The sequence below is a fragment of the Haliotis rufescens genome, unplaced genomic scaffold (assembly GCF_023055435.1).
Source record: "Haliotis rufescens isolate VD_foot unplaced genomic scaffold, xgHalRufe1.0.p SCAF_7, whole genome shotgun sequence".
Lineage (NCBI taxonomy): Eukaryota > Metazoa > Mollusca > Gastropoda > Lepetellida > Haliotidae > Haliotis > Haliotis rufescens.
In genome coordinates, this window is record NW_025964361.1 from 7,101,911 (window position 1) to 7,125,784 (window position 23,874).

Here is a 23,874-nt window from a genome sequence, read left to right on the forward strand (position 1 = left end):
TTTTCCGTAACCTACAAGAAGACGAGTTGATCACGAAGGAGCCTCGTGGCTTTCTGCTCTACACATTTGTCTAATTGCGGGGAAGGTTCACACGTGGAGTACCGTTCAATTGTCCATCCATGAGTTTTAAACGGCCTCCTTTCAATAATTTACTGAAGATAGACACGGTCACAACTGCAGGGACAGAGCGGACGTATGTATTCACAGGTGATTGATAAACGACAGACAGACTAACAGTATTAGATCACTAACTCAAACTACAATCATACAAATGTTTACCTGCATGAGCATATTATACTATTTAACTCTCAAAGAGATTGACTTACATAATGTGTACACACAATGACAATGTATTAATGATTTACCCCTAGCGTCATGTGTTCCGATACAAGATCTAGATGGAAATTTGCTACAGAAGTGTTACTCGTTGGGGCAAATGGTGAAGGAATGTTTTCAGAGTTTCTCAGATTGATTTAAGATTTTCCCCAAAGGTGTCAGACATAAAATTATTTAGATCAAAAGATTCCCATCAAATCAAAACTTGAATGATGATTTTTGTCCAAAATTCAAACATATTACAAAGAAAAGTATGTCCTTATGTTATTTTACAAACAAACAAAAATAAAATCAAATTGTAAAAATGGGCTTCATGAGCTTTGCACAATTTACAACATGTACAAAGAAACATAACTATAGTTAAAACGTAAAGATGGGCTCCATTAGCTGTCCACACGTCCCGCTTTGTTGGTATCTGATGTAGAAAACACAGTAATATATTCTCTAAATAGAAAAATACTCCCTTTACTCTCTGAGCCAAGAGTAACTTACTATAAGCCCCTGTTCCAAAGGTACTTTCGTTTATTATGACACATCGTAAAACATTATCTTAAATTGTATATGAATATATGTAAGATATGAATACAACACCCCCAAAACATCATACAAAACAAAACAAAACACAACTAACTTAAGTGAATGTAGGCGTGTAGTTCCTATGGAGGGTCACTACGGCTATGGTGGTCATATTGGAACAACAACAACAACAATAACAACAACAACAACAACAACAAAAACAAAAACAAAAACAACAACTCCATTATTTTGTAAATTCATAGCTATTTAGACACAACTTTTACATGTGCACAGCTTTAAAACACCAAGTTAAGACTTTTTAGCCGAAATGTCTTGGAAATGTTTGAGAACCCATGCAGTAGAAATGGGGCCACAATCGGTTCTGAGAATGCCTTGAATGCTTTAAAGTTCTTCAGGGTCTACTGGAATCACTGCCCGATCAGCACAATGTGTGTGGACTCTCTGATAACTTGTCACAATAACCTGCTGACCGGCATAAAGGCCCTATTGTAATTGTGTACTGATAACATGGACACACATATCTACATCTCGTAACCTCATTTGTGAGTTACAAGCGATATGTCCTTGTGTAACTATTCCAGATTGTTATCCCTTAACTGAATAATGCACTGCTCCACCAAAAAACTACAACGCGAGAGAGATAGAGATGATATTTCAAGTGTCGAGTGAAATATTACGTTTCTCTCATCGAGTGACGTGAGGAAAGGAGATAATTTATCTCCTTTTCTCCCGCCAGGAGTAACTATTTATCATATACTTTTTTTGTCGTTATATTCCGGAAAATTAAATTATTTCATAACAAACGGGGAAATGCCCTATTGTAATTGTGTACTGATAACATGGACACACATATCTACATCTCGTAGCCTCATTTGTGAGTTACAAGCGACATGTCCTTGAGTAGCTACACCAGATTGTAACGTTACCCCTTAACTGAATAATGCACTGCTCCATAAAAAAAACTGCAACACGAACTACAATTTGGATTTCACATTCGACACACAGGTGGCACACGCACTGGGACAGTTGTGTGAATAGATTCCCTTATGAAACGACAATTTTAGGTAAGTGTGAGTAAATTTGTGAGAGAGAGAGAGACATTAGATACGTGTGTGTGCGTTGTTAAGGCTCCTTAGTGCTTGGGTCTGCCAATTGTGGGGTTTCAAGCAACAGATTTGCTTTGATTTGCTTGGATCTGCAAATTGTGTTTTCAAACAACAGACTTGCTCTGATGATCCTTTTGTTTTGTAAACACCATACCCGTGCTCGTGGCTTTCACTAAAGTCGCGAACGCTTCAAACTTGCATCACTTCGGGCTTTCCACCTACATTAAGCTGACACGTCCCGGGTTAACTGAATACTGTTTAGATAAACCCTAGCTAGCTTCACATTACTATCCGACATCTTGTTAGAAAATGCTTTTTGTCAAAAGTTACACGATCGAGTAGAAATTTCCCAATCCTGCTGTTTTATAAATGTGGTCAGGGACGAGATGCCAAAACAGAGAGAGAGAGAGAGAGAGAGAGAGAGAGAGAGAGAGAGAGAGAGAGAGAGAGAGAGAGAGAGAATAATGTTTATTATAGTGTCACATGTTATATACACTTCATACTAAAACATGTACATGAACAGTAAAATATAACATCCGACCAGGTATGGCCTACGAGACACTAGACATAAAAGCAAATTACAACGTCATGATCTGGGTAAGGTAAAATAAGACATATACTAACACAATGTTTAAAATTAAGGTTGGGTTATGAACACGCACGCACGCACGCACACTCACACTCACACGCCAAATTACTTATAAAGTCACGCACACAATCATACACAAACACGTAGGTACACACACACACACCCCACCATACCATGCACACACACACGCACACGCACACACAAACACACGCACTCACACATACATACCCTACGGACATTATAACCCCCCCCCCCCCCCCCCCCCACACACACACACGCACTACGCACATACGGAAAAGCGCACACAGACTCAAATGAGTGACAAGCGTCTTTGGAACATTTGATCAATTAGCTTACAAAGAGTATAACACCCGAGTTCACATCTGAGTAATGATATAAATTTCTCGGTTGAAGATAAGTTTTTAAAATCTGGCATACATTCACACATATCGTTCATTACATCATAACGTAAATCATCATACATGTTACAATCAATTAAGAAGTGGACCTCAGTCTCTACTGAGTTAAAACAAAAAGGGCAAGTTCTATCCTGAAGGGGGATAGGGGGACGACTGTACCTCATTTTTTCAATGTTAATGGGGAGGCTGCCACTGCGTAAAAGTGCCAAATATTTTCTGGTGTTTCTATGGATATAGTTTGATAAGACATAGGGCTCAGGCACTAGATCCTTCTTAAGCAATCTATAGGTCCTCAGCTTATTACCATTAGGGTTATTAGCATCATTCCACAGCTCTGAAAACCAGGCAGTTTCATCCACTTGAAATAATTTTTGCTTAAACATCAATTCGATCTTGTTTTCTGTTTAATAACTTTTGACAAAAATCAGCCTCGGACTCAATAAGAACGCAGTTGTTTTAAACCCAAATCTCTCCTACTGTGGGTCACAATAGTCACTGCGTCGTATGACCTTGAAATGACATGATATAACCTATTATTATATTATCATAACACGTATCGATCGTTATCGCATGTTAGGGTCATATTCCACACCTACCACCTGAAACCCATGCCTTCGACCTCATATCGCCCTGTACTTACTACCATGGCACAACGTGTATCGTGCATGTTACTGTACACGTCCCACGTGTAGGGCACCGGTATCTGTACCCGATTACACGAGGACACTGAGTCGGATTGTCAAGTGTACGTTCCGCCTAGCACACAGAATAGCGCACAGATTGGATGAGCCAGGTGTACAGTAAAAGTAACAAATGGTACACATGTAGTGAAACCTCATATACAGCTGATATCCATACTATTTGTTATCCATTACTTGTTTACTTTGTGTTTTTTGCGTTGAAACCTCCAATCAAGTTAAGTACACAAACTAAAAGTCAGAAGTGATGCACTTGGTATTATTACTTATTGGACCTTTGAGGTAAGAGAACGGTTATTTCCTTGTACATCCAGCTAACTCAATGCAGATGAGGTGAAACAAAAAAGTCGCTTGCTAACACGGAATTGTGTGAACATTGTAGTGAAATACCCTAATGAAATGATACGTTGATAAAAATCGTATAGCGAAAGTTCCATTAGATAATGATAGTTAAATGAATTTGATTGCCAGTATTAACTAATGAAAAAATAAGACTTGGATCAACCATTAGGGTTTCCTTGTATATCTAGCTAACTCAATGTAGATGACGTGAAACAAAAAATATCGTTTGCTAAAACGGATTTGTGTGAACATTATAGTGAAATACCCTAAGGAAATGATACGTTGATAAAAATCGTATAGTGAAAGTTCCATTAGTTAATGATAGTTAAATGAATTTGATTGCCACTATTAACTAATGATACATTAAGATCAACCATTAGGGTTCAATAAACCCAACACTAGGACACTGAGTGTTCTGTCAGATTGTCAAGTGCGCGTTCCACTTAGCACACAGAATAGCGCACAGATAATTGGATGAAGCCAGGTGTACAGTAAATATGTCAAATGTCACCCAGGTAACGAAGCCATAGATACAGTTGTTATCCATGCTATTTATTATCTATTATCTGTTGTGGTTAATGTCTCCTGCGTATCACAACATATCATGTATACACGTCTCATAACATGGTTGTGGGTATTCTAGGTTGATAACGGAGTAAGAACCTACATTAGTTTTTATCCATAAAGGTGTAGGTTTTCTTATGAACGTCAGAAGTGATACATGTGGCAGTTATGTTAACAAAACGTTCGAGTCAAGAGAACTGCTACAGTAAACTACGGTTATAACGAACTCAAAGGGACGACTAATTTTAGTTCGTTATAACCGTAGTTCGTAATAAGTACATATACAGCATGACTACAGCAAGTAGTCGGGACCAAAAAGTAAGTTCGTTATATCCGTCAGTTCGTTATAAGCGTGTTCGTTATAACCGTAGTTAACTGTATTTCCATCTACATCTAGAACTCAATGCAGATGACAGCAAACAAAATATGACAAGGATTTGTCGGAAAATGTTGGGAAATACCCTAATGTAATGACACGTTGATGGAAATCGTATACTGAAAGTACCGCTAGTTAAAAACAGTTTAATACCGAATTTGTAAACCAATTTTAATGCCGCCATTAACTGATGAAACATTAACGATGTAATGAACCATTAGGGTTTTATGATCAATTAGTAAATGAGGGCTTGAAACAACCGGGTCCAGACAGAAGTCAAAGCTTACATTTCATACACGGCATTGTTTCTCGCTTGACAACGTGTGTCGTGTGTGCTACTTGTGCCTTGTGTCATTAATCTTAACATTTCCAGAAATATGTACTTATATGTTGATGAAATACAGGCTCCAACAAAACACTTTTTGTTTATCATGGATACGCCAACAACACGTTTGTACATCATTAACTGAACGTCAGAAGTGATGCATTTGGCATTTGGTACTTTCAAACTTTCGAGTCGAGAGAAAAGCTATTTCAATCTACATCCAGCTCAACTCAATGCAGATGATAGCAAACAAAACGTGCCGTTTTCTAAGAAGGAATTGTTTGCAAATTATAGTGTAATTCTCTAATTTAATCACACCTTGATATAAACCGTATCCTTAAAGTACGATTGGTTTATGATAGTTTAATGACCTGTCGCCATTAACTAATAATACATTTGAATTAATCATTATTGTTCAGTGTTCCAATTTGTTAATGGAGGTTTGATGTATCCGGGTCCAGACAAAAAAAATCGGCCAGCTTATATGTCATTTAGGGCAACGGCGTTTTTCGCTTGACAACGTAAGTAACGTGTGCAAGGGGAGTTGATCACGAAGGAGCCTCGTGGCTTTCTGCCCTACACATGTGTAAACACAATGACAATGTATTGACAATGATATACCCCTAGCGTCATGTGTTCAAATACAAGAAGGAAATTTGATACAGAAGTGTTACTCGTTGGGGCAAATGGTGAAGGAATGTTTTCAGAGTTTCTCAGGTTGATTTAATGTCAACGGGACCTGAACAACATCTGTTACGATGACGTCAGAAGATCATAATGGTCAAACGACAAAGTCACAAAGTCAATAACGCGTATGACCACCCTGTGCGTGAATCACAGCAGTGCATCGGCGACGCATGGAGTCCACCAAATGGGCATGGAAGGCCTGGGGAATGGCCTGCCATATCCTCCTCAAATTATTTAGATAACAGACAGACAGACAGTTTATTAAGAATGTAAGCCCATGTGGCCCATGGTACAGTTCAGTTTTAAAAGAATACATAAAAATCTACGTGATCTTGAACAAAGCATACTGTATCTTTACCTGAGTCTAATACATATTTTAAATACATTGCTAAAAATTTGAAAACATCTTCTTTGGTCGAATTCAACAAAAATGGTCATTAATTGATTGTCTTTGTGTGTAATATCTAAACTAGAAACTTTAATATCAACGTTTTATATTTTCCAAATACAAATAGAACATGAAACTCGTCTTCAACCTCCTGATTGGTACAGTTAGTTCATATACAATTCACAAAATCACTATCCTTGGTTCAACGACATTTATTGACATGGAAACTATGGAGTGGTATTCTAAATTTACAAAGAGCTCACAATAGATATTTATCTTGTTATATACTTACAAATGTTTCTGGTTGTATTAATGATTTGATATCTAATGCTTGAGAAAGTGCATAGAGGAACGTGTTGGCGCCAGTTTTGCTGAAATATATAATATGATAATATTTGTTTACATGTATTTAAGAATAGCTTTTCATAACCTGTGTCTTGTGAGATCCATACAAAGGAAAGTCCAGTATTAAATAACATGCTTCAGACACCCAATTCAATTTCTCATATCATCTAATTGCTTAAGCATTTTGTAACATTGAAATGGGTACCTAAGAGCTTCCACTTTTAATAATTTTATCCAATATTTAACAACACACAGCTGAACAATTACACTACAGCACCAAGTAGTGCCTTATGTGAAACATATTTACCAATGCATAAAAATTGCTTAAAATACAAAGTGTGAACTTTTTCAATGGATTCAAAATGTGTAATGCCCCGTATATAACAGATGGATATAAGTTTACCATCAAATATCGAATTTTCTGTGGAAAATGAAATATATTTGTTTTCCTTGAATAATTTATAAACAGAGAACATTGCCTTAGATGCCTGAAGCGCTACGGTCTTACAAACCTTGGACCAATTTAGTCTTGAGGACTAATAGTTAATAGTCTTAAATACTTATAATAACTAGCAATTTGTAAATGTTTATCACCATACACTGTATATCCTATTTTCATGCTTCAATACAATTCCACCATTTCTAAAAACAATAACATTGGTTTTCCCAAGGTTTACTTTAAACCCCACTTAATACAAAAGGACTGCAATACATTCAGCTGTTTCTGCGGGCCTACCACATAGTAGGACACCAGAGCAACATCATCCGCGAACAACAATAACATAATATCTATAATGTCTTGTGTCACAAACACACCGTGATGACATTCTTTGTAAATTTTGAATGAATAAGAATGGGCTTATGACGCAATCTTGACGAACACCACTGGAAGTAGTAAAACAATTAAGGAGTTATACCCGAGTCAGTTTTGATACATGCTTTGAATGAGGAATACATATTCTTAAGAACTATTGACAGTTTTCCACGACATCCTTTAGTGATCAATAGGCACATCAGTTTATTTTTCTATCCACGTAATCAAAAGCTTTGCGGAAATCAACAAAGGCGCAATAAAGACGACCTCTAGGTTCACATAAATATTTCTAGCAAAGCGACTGTAGAAGAAATATATCGTCAACTGTAGAATACTCAGAGCGAAACCCTGCTTGAGCTTCAGATATCATATCATTTACTTCAAGCCAAATTCTAAGTTGTTTGTCAACAATAAAAGCCAATAGTTTTCCCAAGACATTTAAAACAGATATACCCCTGCAATTGTTTGTTTGACTGAAATGTCCTGATTTGTATAAAGACATTTTCGTTCCAATATTCCATGCATCGGGGAAAATACCCTAATCAAGGAGTTTATTAAATAAAACCAACAAATGTGGTATTAGAAAATCTCCTGATGTTTTGGAGAATTCTGGCGGGACGCCTGATGCTTTACCATTTTCAATGCTTTTTACTGCTTCTCTCACTTCTTGTTCCGTCATCTCACGAGATAACAATTCTTCCGTGAATGGAAGTTCAGTACATTTATCACACATATGAGTATCTAAAAATCAGATATTGATAGATCAAATTCTGTTTTTGCCGTCATGCACGTTGGATTAAATACATTCTGAAATTAGGACAGCAAAACAAGAGTAGTTATAGAACTGTCTGGTGATTTTTTACGTAACGACTTCTTAAGTATCTTCCAAAACGTTTCAAATCTCGATAATGCGCTGCTAGCTTAATTTCTTCACTCAATTTTACGTCATACAGTTTTTTCTTACGTTCAGAAATTTTTCAAATTCTGATCTTGCACTTACATATTTGTGTAAGTTCAAATCACACTTGTGATTTCTGAAGTTGTTAAGACATAAATACTTATGATTACTTAGATTTCATATTCTTACACTTACTGTCAAACCAGCCTGGCTGAGATGCATGGTGAAACAGCACCACCACTTGTAGCACAACATATCACAATGTCAGTGAGCTTAGTAACTGCTGTGTTAAGGTTATCCTTCAAAATGATTGAAAACTCCATTTAATGTATTACCGTGATGGAGGTGGTAGGAAACAACTTGCTCAGGAGGAGTGAGTGAGTTGGGTTTAACGCCGCTTTTAACAGTATTCAAACTGCTCACCGGCATAAAGGCCTTATTGTAATTGTGTACTGATAACATGGACACATATATCTACATCTCGTCACCTCATTTGTGAGTTACAAGCGACATGTCCTTGAGTAGCTACACCAGATGTTGTGTACTGATAACATGGACACACCTATCTACATCTCGTCACCTCATTTGTGAGTTACAAGCGATATGTCCTTGTGTCACTATTCCAGATTGTTATCCCTCATATGAATAATGCACTGCTCCACCAAAAAAACTACAACGCGAGAGAGAGAAATGACATTTCATGTGTCGAATGAAATATTACGTTTCTCTCATCAAGTGACGTGAGGAAAGGAGATAATTTATCTCCTTTTCTCCCGTCACAAGTAAGTATTTATCATATACCTTTTTGTCGTTATATTCCGGAAAATTAAACTATTTCATTACAAACGGGGAAATGCCCCCGACACAAAATTCCCCAAGTTCCCCCGATTGGCTTTTTCAAACTGTCCCCCATTAAAGTTCCAGTGAAGGTATATACAATTTTGAGCTTTCTACGAATTTGTTTTCAGGTTTGTTAATTTTTCTCTAATGCTCCTGGCCCAGTAAGAGAGAGAGAGAGAGAGAGAGAGAGAGAGAGATGAAGAGAGAGAGAGAGAGAGAGAGAGAGAGAGAGAGAGAGAGAGAGAGAGAGAGAGAGAGAGAGAGAGAGAGAGAGAGAGAGAGACCCTTTGTGCAACACTCGATCAAAGCTTTAAATATGTCACAGAAAACTACACAAACGAGTTTGTTTTTAAATGCCTCATACAAGCGGGCAGTAACCCAAACCTGTTTCATATCACGATGGCTAAAGCATGGCAAAACATGATGATACAAGTATCGTTAATTTTATGGTTTACAGAATAAGGTCAACCGTTCTTGAAGGATGGAGAACACGACTTCCTCGTGGTCCAATGGCACAGACGTGGACGACATTCCCCAGTATATCGGCTTCATCTGCTGTGGGATAGCGTCCATCATGTTCGGCACTAACTTCGTACCAGTCAAGAAGTTCGAGACTGGTGATGGTAAGCGGGTGGCTGATGAGGACGGATGGGTGATGGTAAGCGGGTGGCTGATGAGGACGGATGGGTGATGGTAAGCGGGTGGCTGATGAGGACGGATGGGTGATGGTAAACGGATAGGTAGTGAGGACGGATGAGTGATAGTGAACAGATTGGTGGTCGGGTAATGGTAACCGGATTGGGAGGGGGGTGGTGGTTAGTAGTTAAGTGGTGAGGCCGGGTGGGTGGTGGTAAGTAGTAATGTGGTGAGGACGGGTTTGGTGGTGGTAAGTAGTAATGTGGTGAGGACGGGTTTGGTGGTGGTAAGTAGTAATGTGGTGAGGACGGGTTTGGTGGTGGTAAGTAGTAATGTGGTGAGGACGGGTTTGGTGGTGGTAAGTAGTAATGTGGTGAGGACGGGTTTGGTGGTGGTAAGTAGTAATGTGGTGAGGACGGGTTTGGTGGTGGTAAGTAGTAATGTGGTGAGGACGGGTTTGGTGGTGGTAAGTAGTAATGTGGTGAGGACGGGTTTGGTGGTGGTAAGTAGTAATGTGGTGAGGACGGGTTTGGTGGTGGTAAGTAGTAATGTGGTGAGGACGGGTTTGGTGGTGGTAAGTAGTAATGTGGTGAGGACGGGTTTGGTGGTGGTAAGTAGTAATGTGGTGAGGACGGGTTTGGTGGTGGTAAGTAGTAATGTGGTGAGGACGGGTTTCGTGGTGGTAAGCGGATGTGTGTGAGGCCGGGTGGGTGGTGGTAAGCGGGTGAGTGGTGAGGACGGATGGATGATAGTAAGTAGTAATGTGGTGAGGACGGGTGGGTGGTGGTAAGCGGGTGAGTGGTGAGGACGGATGGATGATAGTAAGTAGTTAAGTGGTGAGACCGGGTGGGTGGTGGTTAGCGGATGTGTGTGAGGCCGGGTGGGTGATGGTAAGCGAATGTGTGTGAAGCCGGGTGGGTGGTGGTAAGCGGGTGAGTGGTGAGGACGGATGGATGATAGTAAGTAATAATGTGGTGAGGACGGGTGGGTGGTGGTAAGCGGGTGGGTGATATATAACCGGATGGGTGTGAGGACAGCTGGATGATGATTAGCGGGTGGGTAGTGAGGACGGATGGATGATGGTTTGCGGGTGGGTAGTGAGGACGGATGGTTGATAGTAGTAAATAGTAATGTGGTGAGGATAGGTGGGTGGTGGTTACTGGATGGGTGGTGAGGACGTGTGGCAGATGGTAAGTAGTATTGTGGTGAGGAGAGATGGGTGATGGTAAGTAGTAATGTGGTGAGGATCGGCTAGTTATGGTTATCTGCTGGGTGTATCAACGTGGCCTAGTTAAGAAACATTACAGCTTATTCAGTGACACCATATTTTATTATTTCAGGAATGTATTTCCAGTGGGTGTTGAGTAATGCCATCATCATGTCGGCTATAGTGGTACAGACGATACGGCTGTCACGATTTTACCCGTTCGTCATGGTCGGGGGCATCTTATGGGCCACAGGTGAGTGATGTCCCCAGGCTTACATGCCCCCCCCCCCCCCCGTCTTCGTCATAGTCGGGGGCAACTTATGGGCTACAGGTGAGTAATGTCCCCAGGCTTACATGTCTCCTCACTTCGCCATGGTTGATTGTTCCATCTAGCCCACGTTAGAGTAACAGGCTAACACGTCTTCCTTCGTCACAGTTGGTTGTTTAATCCGGGTCACGACTGTGTGACGGACTAACATCAAATCACTGCTTAAGTACAGGGCCAGAAATACGTCTGATTTGTTAATTAAAGCTACATGCAATCTCACATTAAAATGAAATCTCAACTCTCGCTTCAGGTACACAAAGATCTGAAGATGTCCCATTATAGGTCACGACCAACCAATGAAATTATTAACATGAAGTCGACGTTAGCAAATGAGAAAGCAGCTTTCTCGAGCTTTAGGCACTGGTTTCACACTGGCGAATTTCATTCCAGACTGGGATTAGAAAACTTCTCGATTCAAAAATTCAAAACTGAACAAAGAAACCTCTGCTATGTCTAACAGATGACCGAGATTGTGTGTCGGTACTTTCGACGACCTATGGAAATTCTCCTCCGTGGGAAATGTTCATCCCATTGAAGACGATCATTTTGACGGAATCAGTCGTACAGCCCGCAACTGGGAGTTGCACGATCAGAAAACACATTTGGCCTTTCACTTCCGCGATCTTGTTAGCGAAGCTCTGATTGGTCGGATTGGACGTGGCCTTTGATGGGATGTCCGAAGATTTATGTGTAGCGGTAGCGAGAACTAACATATGATTGAAATGAGACTGAGCTAAATATATGCAGGGTGTACTAGAACCGCGTACTATATACATTCCCATACCAATGGAGTATTTTAACTGTTGCATCTGGAATTTCAAAATGACGTACTTTGTTGCATAATGGCCAGTACTCTTAAATCTATATTCTCCCCCACCCAATGGCGGTGGGGTAAGCTAGTGGTAACAGTTTGGGCCTATTGCGCGGAAGAACCGGGTTCACTTCCCAACGAGGGTACAATGTGTGAATATAAATGATTAAATTGTCAATGCAAAAGCATAATCAGTCTAGATTATCCGCTGAAACAGAATCCATTGGGCGTAAAGGGCCAAATAGCTATGAAAATTAATAATGTGCTCGAAGCCCATTGCTGGTATCCCATCGCCCTGATGTTGCAAAAGGCGACGTGGAACCCTACTAACGTCCTCTCTTCCGCCAGGAAACATCTGTGTCGTCCCCATCGTGAAGACCATCGGCCTTGGTCTCGGTATCTGTGTCTGGGGCTCTGCGCAGTTGCTCGTCGGCTGGGCCAACGGCAGGTGCGTTGTATCTGGAATGATGCGTTTGGTCTGATACATTTACATTAAATGCTATTTGATCGATAATGACCATGGCTAGCTCAGTGACCAAAGGCGACGACTCAAGCTGAGCAGAGATGGTTTAGTTAGCAAGCTTCTGGTAAGACATCCCAAGGCGGCTTGTTGAGCATCATACCAATGGGTTTCACCAGAATGGTAATCGTCCAAAGCCGTCGTCAATTTGAGCTTCACCCACACGTGATGCACCTATAAAAATACTTTCAAAGCAGTTTTTAACTAGGGGTTGATTTACCGGTATGTTTAAGCGGTCATAGTCATAGCAATCGTTATATAATTTAAATCCTTAGAAGAACATGTTGCAGGTTCGGACTGGTGGGCGTCGAAGCAGAGATTCCCAACAACCTCGCCATGAACTACGCCGGGGTGTCTATCTCTCTCGTCAGGTAAAGCAGGCAACTTGTCTGTATCTACTGCGTGTATAATATATGTATCTCACTATTCTATGGTGAAGAATATCTAAATACATTTATTAATTTATTATAATTGTGTTAATTGAAATGTGGCATCTTCTGATGTATCTCGTGCTGTATCTAAGTGGCGTGGCGGTGCGTGGCGTGGCGTGGCGTGGCGTGGCGTGGCGTGGCGTGGCGTGGCGTGGCGTGACGTGACGTGACGTGACGTGACGTGGCGTGGCGTGGCGTGGCGTGGCGTGGCGTGGCGTGATCGTTGGAATCCAGGCCATACCATGGCGTTGGTAGGTAGGCATTGGCATGGCGTAGCGTTGCTGTGGTGGGACAGAGTGTAAACCATGGGAGGATGGTAGGGTGTTGTGTGGGTGTGGATGTGGATTGAGATGACGATGTGGGTGTGTTCTCTGTTAAAGCCGGTGTACTTGGGGACATGAATAGGTGTCGAGTGTCGGGCAGTAATCGGAGTGTTGGCGTCGTTTGAGGTGTAATAGTAAGCAGCTGTACACTGTATATACATCACTGTGGCTGGAACAGACCTGTCAATGCCCCTGTTGTAATAATAACAATTTTCTCTGCAGTACCGTGATGTACGCTTTTGTCAAGCCAGATATTAAACCTATCACCATGGACATAACAATACCAGCACCTGACGCCGAGTCGGCGAACAGTAAGGTCAGTACATGTGTCGCAGTGAGTGAGTATGGTTTAGCAATATTATTGCAGGGGACACTAGAAATGGGGATTGCCTAAAAGTCGGGCCAAGAAAAGTCGGGCCGGGCCGGGCCAGCGGGTAATACTAAAAATGGATTGCAGAATAATAAAACGAAACGTGCATATCTAGGCAGATCTCAAATGTCCAGACACGGATAGTTTTGCTCATTTAATTGAGTTTGAATCAAAATGTATCTTCAGCAATGTAATAAACTGATAATTATAGCTACATACCGAGAGTTCATACCGAAAAGCCAGTGTCTTGACTGTGTCTTTACTTTGATGAGAAGGTTTCTCACCGACCTTAGCGTGCAGGGGTGTGATGTCCTGGGCAGGAAATCGAAATGACAGTGTTTTGACTACTCTTCTTTCATTAATTTAACGTGTTTGGCATACCTAATTAACCTTTACTAATTCATGTTAAACCAACACAGGATGTTTTCTGGATAATGGATATTCGCGAATGTCATAGGACTGACACGACATGTGTTAATAACTGTCAAAGCGCTTCTAAAATTACAACACATACTTTACATCTATAGACTTATTATAATATCATATCTACCTATATAACACTTAAGTGTCTCATATTGCAGTAGCAAACACGGTGCTCAAAAGTGAGGTCCTTTTCCCTCTACTTTCTCTCTATCAGAAGTGTTTGGCTTGTGTTGGGTCCGACTTGGCCCGGGCGGTCAAAATCAACTTTAAACACACAGACGTATCTTCAAATGTGTTTACATCTATAGATTAGTGTTATATCTACCTATATACCACTTTATAATGTCACGGTACATCGTATTTAAAGAAAACAAGGTGCTCAAAGTGAAGCATTTTTACTGTATTTTCTTAAGAAAATCTATGTCAGAAGTGTTCGGTCCGACTTGGCCCGGGCTGTCAAAATCATCTTAAACCTCACAGATGTATCATGCAATGGATTCACATCTATAGATTAGTATTATATCCACCTATATACCACTTTATAGTGTCTCAGATCGCTGTACTTAAAGAAAACAAGGTGCTCAAAGTGAAGCCCTTTTCCCTCTACATTCTCAACATATTCTCTATCAGAAGTGTTTTGCTTGTGTTGGGTCCGACTTGGCCCGGGCGGTCAAAATCAACTTTAAACACACATATGTATCTTCAAATGTGTTTACATCTATAGATTAGTGTTATATCTACCTATATACTACTTTATAATGTCACGGTACATCGTATTTAAAGAAAACAAGGTGCTCAAAGTGAAGCCCTTTTCCCTTTACATTCTCAACATAGTCTCTATCAGAAGTGTTTGGCTTGTGTTGGGTCCGACTTGGCCCGGGCGGTCAAAATCAACTTTAAACACACCAGATGTATCTTCAAATGTGTTTACATCTTTGGATTAGTGTTATATCTACCTAAATACCACTTTATAATGTCACAGTTTATCGCATTTAAAGAAAACCATGAGTTCAAAGTGAAGCCCTTTTTCCTCTACATTCTCAACATGACTAGTATTATATCTACCTATATAACACTTAATAATGTTGCACGATAACTCAAAGAAAACTGGTCTGTTAAAGTCGAGCACTTTCACTGTATATTCTCAAGAAAATTTCACCAAATGTGTTGGAGTGAAGTATACTCTTTAAAGTGAAGCCCTTTTTTCATGGTATGTGTCTGGTCGGAAAATCCCTTGCTTTTACCTAATCCGTCGTGGTTTTTTTCAAGGATCATACACACAGGGTAACACTTGGAGAAGGTAAGATGAGACACTTTGCAATCCAGGATAAACCTCTCCCTCAACCCTGCTTAATGCTTCTATTATCTATGAGTGTGTTTAGGAAAACAGGATTATCTGAGACAGTTGTAATCTGCCATACCGCGAGAATACGTGCTGCATCTCCGAGCAGCTCGTTCTGTGACAACACACTTCTCCTGAACCTGACTTGGACCACTCAGTATTATTGTCGTGATGGTTAAAAGACGCCATAAATTAAAGTTCTCTATATATCTAGCAACTTTTTTTATATAAGCACGATCCTTCCGACTCCCAAACAACCAATCAATATTCACGGCAGAACTAATGGGCATGGCCTCAGCCCTCCATAATCAAGAATCCAAAAACCACAAAAAATCCTAATACTTACCGACTCCCTAAGTGGACTGCAAGCCCTCCAAAACAAAAATACCAAAAACTGACCTAAATTAATAAATCAAATACTTAAAAGCTCCAACGACCTAACTAAGGCAGGCAAACAAATAACCTTCTTGTGGCTACCCGCCCACGTAGGAATATACGGTAATGAAAACGCCGATAAAGCAGCTAAACTATCCCTCAAAATCCCAGAAATAAGCTTAAACTTACCCATCTCAAAATCAGAAATTAAAAGTGTAAACAAGCAAAATATCACAAAAAAATGGCATAACCTATATCTAAACTCAAATAGCCAAATCAAAAAAGTGCTCAGCAAACCACTAACCAAACCAAAAATTCTCCATGCATCAAAAAAAATCGACAGAGTATTCACTAAACTCCAAACAGGACACACCAACCTAAATAACCACCTTAAAAAAAACACACTACAGGTAACTGCCCACACTGCAAACAACCAGAAACCCCAGAACACGCACTCCAGTCAGTCAGTCAGTCAGTCAGTCAGTCAGTCAGTCAGAGTCAGTCAGTCAGTCAGTCAGTCAGTCAGTCAGTCAGTCAGTCAGGTACAGAAACTGAAGTAAGTTGGGCTCTCTTAGTTTTCTGTATGCTTACACATCATCACGTCATACTGGATTTAATTTAGTTTCTTATTCTAATACTGCTAATCTTTGTCAGTGGCCAGTGAAAGTATCACAAGGGAAAATTCCAATATATACAAAATATACAATTTGTATATATGGTATATCCAAAAATATACAATTCTGATTATATGGTATATCCAAAAATATACAATTTTGTATATATGGATAGATTTTACCACTGTTGACAGCATTTTACATAATAAAGAAATAGAAGATTTCAGCAGACTTTTGTAACTGTTAGATATATAATACGTCCGCCTACTGTTTACAAATAAGATGATCTATACATACAAGTAGTTCAGAGTAGTTTTAAACAGTGACGGTAAAATAAATTTATCGTGAATAGCGGCAAATATGAATATATACAATTTAATATATATGTTTCTGTTATGTCATGGTATGTTGATTCTGAATCTAAAATATTGCTTGATATTGTTTGCCAAACAGTTGTATGCACTGTCCATCGTGATACTTCTACTTAAGTATATAAAAAAGGATGTTTGTTTAGACATGCGTTCATTGTAAACAACGCCGTGTTTTCGTTTGCTGGTTAGCTTTTACAGGTCAAAAGCAAAGTTAATCGCATTACTTTCGTGACGCATTTTAGGCCTGTCATACAGTTCCTGAAACAAATATATCCAATACAGCCGATGAAAGTCAATCATATTTGGCAAGACTAGATTTTATCAATATAATCAAACAATTGTTTTTATTTTTGTAAAATATGTTCATTTCAGAAACTAGATGTTAGTCTAGCCAGCGGTCTAAACTCGCATTAATTTGGTTACACGTTTCATGATTTACAGTATTCGTGAAGAATATGTAACAGTTAGCCACAATTAGAGCCTTTGGTAGGAATAGGGGGAATGATAAGCATAGACTTGCTAAGTATTTTATGATATTCATGATAGCTCAAAAGAAACTTTGATTTATGTTTGTAGTACACCCCAGAAAGAGGGATAACACAAGTGATATATTAAGATGACATACAACTTATACATACTTACGTGTATAAACTACTATCAAACAGTGAGGATAACAGGTGTTTGCATAGAGGTGAGCGTATCCTGCACCACCGGTGGAACAAACACACGCAAAGGCAAGCTAGTTGTTAAACCCGATTAGCACAAGTCAAAACAGAGAATTTCATCGGACATAACTCCATTTGCTACTTCTGTGGTAGTCACCAATCAACCCATTTATACTTCCAAAAATAGCTTTAACCCTTTTAAAGCTTTTGAGAAATTCAACAGTATGGGTTTGGTCTGACAAAGCAATAAGCACAAATGGGGCATGTTTCGGCCAATGATTAGAGTATTCTTGCAAGTCTAAGGGTCCAACAGGAGTTATTTCTGCGACATGCTATTTCAAAACCCAAAATTCAGAGGGATATATATGAAAAGAAAAATTGAAATAATACAAATATAAATTCCTTCCAGGTGAAGGCTATCACTTGAAATCAAATTAACAAAGCAGATTTTAGTCAATGACACATGTCTTGGGGTAGAAGTTCATCTCTGTCACCATGCTATGGTATTTCTGGAACGGAAAGTTAACTTACGCTATCACTTGAAATCAAATTAACAAAGCAGATTTTAGTCAATGACACATGTCTTGGGGTAGAAGTTCATCTCTGTCACCATGCTATGGTATTTCTGGAACGGAAAGTTAACTTACGCTATCACTTGAAATCAAATTAACAAAGCAGATTTTAGTCAATGACACATGTCTTGGGGTAGAAGTTCATCTCTGTCACCATGCTATGGTATTTCTGGAACGGAAAGTTAACTTACGCTATCACTTGAAATCAAATTAACAAAGCAGATTTTAGTCAATGACACATGTCTTGGGGTAGAAGTTCATCTCTGTCACCATGCTATGGTATTTCTGGTAAGGAAAGTTAACTTACAAAGTTGTAATATACGTGAAAGGCTTAATGTTGCTGATTAAGCGCAAAGATATAAACTCTAACTGACTGCTCAGTAACATTCATGTAATATTAGTAATATTCAAATAAGTGTACTTGTTCTAGGCGTGTGTGGCGTGGATACATATATCTAAGCGTACAGAAGAAACGTCAACAAACTTGTAACTATGTATAAAATAATAAATAAGCCATGTCCTTCATATGTAACTTATCTTATACCACCAGCTGTGTCACAGAAGGTCAGTTATAATCTCAGAAACCGCCATGATTTTGTAGTTCCATTTGCACGGACATCTACGTTTAAAAGGTCTTATATTATAGATACATTAGGCCAATGGAATAATCTATCATCAGGAATCAGGGATAGTCCGTCAATATCTTATTTTAAAGCTGTCGCACCTGAGCAGCGTACATCACCACCTATGGACTATAATTGCGGTGAGAGATCTACAAACATATTGCATACTAGATTGAGACACAATTTTAGCACACTAAATTCCAACCTGTTTCGTGTTAATTATCTGATACTATTTCCTGTAAATGCGGAGCTCCTTGTGAAAATTCATTCCATTTCTTCTTCCAATGTACCTTATATGATGATATTAGGGAGACATTACTGACAGCTATCGATAATCTTGGAGGACAAAAAACTCTAAATAGAATTCTTTTTTGTGATCCAAACTTAGATGTTTTCCTGAATACAAAAATATTCTTGTCTGTACACAAATTTATAGAAACGACTAACAGATTCAGTAGCTAGCATATTATTGTTTCCAAACTGTTAATCATTAATATTGTTAAATCTATATACAACACTAACATGTATAATATTAGCATATGTATGAGATGCACACTGTCTTCACTTTCCAGCACATTGTACATATCCTTCATATGAGCACTGTATATAAATTTATATTGCGCACTATGTTTCCACAATTTGATGCTTCAACTGTAAATTGTTAAATTTCATTATGCAATATTATGTATAACTGTATATATGGAGAAGGTGGTAATAAGTGCTGCACTTGTGCCCAATCCCTTTGTCTTTTTGGACAATACAATATGTTTAATAATAATAATAATAATAAGCAACCAATGTATTATGATCAGGGTCCATTGGTATCCCTTCAGCAAGTGCGAATCAGGTCCTAACACATCTGTTTTGTCATGTATCACGCGCTATACAGTCGAACCTCGCTTATCCGGACAATTGCTTTTTCTAAAATGTTGTCCGGATAAACGAGTTTCTGGATATCTGAATACCTTGTTATCTGACCAGAAGTCCTTCCCCTACCTCAATTCTACCGAGGCATATGTGAAATGAATGGCAAAAATATGATTTAAGAAGGATCGACCAATTACTAATAAAATACATTGTGTTGTACAGACCTACGCAGCATGCTGTGACAGCGCACTGCATTATTGAAACGGCTGAAGAAATGTATATGCAGCCTAGTTTAGACTATGCACTTGTTTTGTGTACAGATACGACGGCGAGGTTGGGGCAACCTGACACACATGAGCATTAATAGCCATGTTTACCTTTACTAGTTGAGAGCCAAGGTTGAAGTAATTCATGTGCAAAACATGTTGTCGAGGCATCTGTACATCTTCTTTGTCGAATTGCATTATTAAAGTACATCAAGATGAGACATCATATACATTCATATATATTTGTTGAGCACGAAACCTTGAAGTGTAGCCCGGGCCAAGTCGGAGCGAACACTTCTGACATAGATTTTCTTAAGAAAATAAAGTAAAAATGCTTCACTTTGAGTACCTTGTTTTCTTTAAATACGATGTACCGTCACATAATAAAGTGGTATTTAGGTAGATATAATACTAATCTAAAGATGTGAATCCATTTGATGATACATCCGTGAGGTTTCAGTTGATTTTGACCGCCCGGGCCAAGTCGGACCGAACACTTCTGACATAGATTTTCTTAAGAAAATACAGTGAAAATGCTTCACTTTGAGCCCCTTGTTTTCTTTAAATACGATGTACCGTGACATTAGAAGTGGTATAGAGGTAGATATAACACTAATCTATAGATGTAAACACATTTGAAGATACATCTGTGTGTTTAAAGTTGATTTTGACCGCCCGGGCCAAGTCGGCCCCAACACAAGACAAACACTTCTGATAGAGACTATGATGAGAATGTAGAGGGAAAAGGGCTTTACTTTGAGTCCCTTGTTTTCTTTAAGTACAGCGTTCTGAGACACTATAAAGTGGTATTTAGGTAGATATAATACTAATCTAAAGATGTGAATCCATTTGATGATACATCTGTGAGGTTTAAGTTGATTTAGACAGCCCGGGCCAAGTCAGACCGAACACTTCTGACATAGATTTCTTAAGAAAATAGGGTGAAAATGCTTCACTTTGAGTACCTTGTTTTCTTTAAGTACAGCGATCTGAGACACTATAAAGTGGTATTTAGGTAGATATAATACTAATCTAAAGATGTGAATCCATTTGATGATACATCTGTGAGGTTTAAGTTGATTTTGACAGCCCGGGCCAAGTCGGACCGAACACTTCTGACATAGATTTTCTTAAGAAAATAAAGTAAAAATGCTTCACTTTGAGTACCTTGTTTTCTTTAAATACGATGTACCGTGACATAATAAAGTGGTATTTAGGTAGATATAACACTAATCTATAGATGTAAACACATTTGAAGATACATCTGTGTGTTTAAAGTTGATTTTGACCGCCCGGGCCAAGTCGGACCCAACACAAGCAAAACGCTTCTGATAGAGACTATGATGAGAATGTAGAGGGAAAAGGGCTTCACTTTGAGCCCCTTGTTTTCTTTAAGTACAGCGTTCTGAGACACTATAAAGTGGTATTTAGGTAGATATAACACTAGTCTATAGATGTAAACACATTTAAAGATAGATCTGTGAGGTTTAAGTTGATTTTGACAGCCCGGGCCAAGTCGGACCGAACACTTCTGACATAGATTTTCTAAAGAAAATACAGTAAAAATGCTTCACTTTGAGCACCTTGTTTTCTTTAAGTACAGTGATCTGAGACACTATAAAGTGGTATTTAGGTAGATATTATACTAGTTTATAGATGTGAATCCATTTGATGATACATATGTGCGACTGTTGAGAGTATAGGGAGAAGAGGTCTACTTTAACCAACGTGTCTGCTTTAAATACGACGATCAGTGACATTATAAAGTGGTATTTACTTATATATTGAACGTTCCTATAAATATAAACACTATGCTCACAGATGGAAATTTGTATCACGATAGCTAGAAGTATTTGATACGTTTCAAATCTTACTTCGTTTAACGATTGCTCTTTTACATGTTATCAAGATCAGCGACGCTTACACACTGCTCCACTTTCTGGTTGTCAAGCGATTTACTCCGAATTACTTATTTATGGTGCACTTTTTTGTTTGGTGATTGTTCATTAATGTCATGTGTGTATGTTGCATCAATTATATGTAGGTATGATCGCCGATAATGAAGTAATTAGCCAGTAACACTTTGGCCCGTCTTGGCCCGGCCCGGCCCGGCCCGACTTTTAGGCAATGCCCTAGAAATGGGCTTCACACATTGAACCACCTGGGCAATCGAGCCCATGACGAACGAACGCTGTTACCACTATGCTATCCCTAGTGTATTACATGGGTAAAGATACTGCTCCGGTACGATTGGTGGAAAAGTAAAGGGGATTTATCCTCTAAACTACGTTACTTTCCCTTATGCTTGCCGTAAAAGGCGACTATGCTTGTCATAAGAGGCGACTAACACGATCGGATGGTCAGTCTCGCTGACTTGGTTGATGCATGTATCCTATCCCAATTGCGTGGATCGATGCTCATGTCAATCACTGGATTGTCCTGTCAAGACTCGATTATTTACAGACCGCCGTCATATAGCTGGAATATTGCTGAGTGCGGCGTTTAACAACAACAACAAAAAGAAAGAAAAAAAGACTTCCCTATGCGTATGTTTTGTTGAAAACAAATGCCATCCGTGGGGATTCCTTGTTTGGTGTCTTGGATGCCTGCATGCCTTCGTATCCTAAACGACGATGATTAATGCTACTCACAGGAATGTCTTGTTTAGAATCAATTATTCACAGGCCACTGTGATACAGCTAGAACATTGCTGAATGCGGCATAAGAGAACAAATGAAAAATGCCTATTGAAACCACGCTGATACGTTCCAGCCAATGATGTGTCGCTAATGAAAACTTTTGTATAACTCTTACGATTGTAAGGGTTTTGTGGTTTCCCTTTTAGCTTTTCAAATGAATCCACGTTACCTCCTTAAATAAATATCTAGCTCAACAAATGATAAATTACGAAATAATAAGTGTCTCCAAATTTCACGTCCTTCAGTCGCCCAAAGTCGTTGAACTGACTGACATGGAAGAAAATCCACCCGTGAAACCGTCCCCCGGAGAGTTCATCCTAGAAAGATGGTCGCCTGCCAAGAAGAAGATCGTGTATGTTGAATATTTCCTTTTCAAAACCGTGCACAGTTATAACATATGAATCAGTTTCAAAATGTTCAAATAATGATTAATGTATTTACCTGATATTGACGAATCCTTAATTGCGTTCCAGGATGAATAATAAGTGTCCCACTTTCAATTATTTTATCCTGATAAGGGTAGGGGTAAATTGCATACATGGAATATCCAATCGCAGGACAACATTCAGCTCCCATCTGGATTAATAGGGATAACCTAATCAAAAGTTGAGCGGTATATGTCGTCATGTTTCAGAGGGATTATTCTCGCTGCGTTTTCGGGGGTGATGTACGCCTTTCAGTTCATCCCGGCCAGATACATACAGCAGCAATACAGAGACAACGGCGCCAGCCAGAACTGTGAGGATACCACATAATAAATTCATTGGCATTATTTCTGTTACTCTCAACACGGACTGTTCTTTGCATGACATTAACTGTTACGTGGATGCTGCTGCTCGAAGTCTGGAGGAACTCTATAAGTTTCCAAAGACACCAAAATCCTCAAAAGAAAAACCAGTTCCATATAAACTAAATGAAACAAGGAAAGATACATGATGGATAGAGCTCTGTTTGAAATTACGATCCTGAGGGAACAATAGGCCCAAAATCAATTTGGAAAAAATAAAATCAAATTACACCACCACAAGACAACAAATTCTAAATTCTAAATCAAATTCTTGATTCTCTGAAGGCAAAGTTGATGGTTTGGCAGAAAAAAAGAAAGTTGGACAAGAAACATAAATTCATGAAACAAAATAAACTGTTCAAATCTTACAAAAGCAATTT

At 39.1% G+C, this 23,874-nt stretch overlaps 1 protein-coding gene across 7 annotated transcripts in view; it reads left to right on the plus strand.

The window, feature by feature from the left end:
- The window catches only part of LOC124144495 (transmembrane protein 144-like), a 49,335-nt gene that overhangs the window by 17,724 nt on the left and 7,737 nt on the right, over positions 1-23,874 (plus strand). For 4 of the 7 annotated variants that reach the window (XM_048387798.1, XM_046513922.2, XM_048387799.1 and 1 more), the window contains exons 2-8: positions 9,722-9,887; positions 11,241-11,360; positions 12,595-12,694; positions 13,057-13,137; positions 13,743-13,836; positions 22,953-23,059; positions 23,342-23,445. In XM_048387798.1, the coding sequence (XP_048243755.1) occupies positions 9,746-9,887; positions 11,241-11,360; positions 12,595-12,694; positions 13,057-13,137; positions 13,743-13,836; positions 22,953-23,059; positions 23,342-23,445 (748 nt within the window). In that variant the 5' untranslated portion in view covers positions 9,722-9,745. Of the gene's footprint in view, positions 1-27; positions 208-1,872; positions 1,938-9,721; positions 9,888-11,240; positions 11,361-12,594; positions 12,695-13,056; positions 13,138-13,742; positions 13,837-22,952; positions 23,060-23,341; positions 23,446-23,874 lie in introns of those variants that run through there. The other 3 variants (XM_046513925.2, XM_046513924.2, XM_046513923.2) reach the window with 3 other exon arrangements.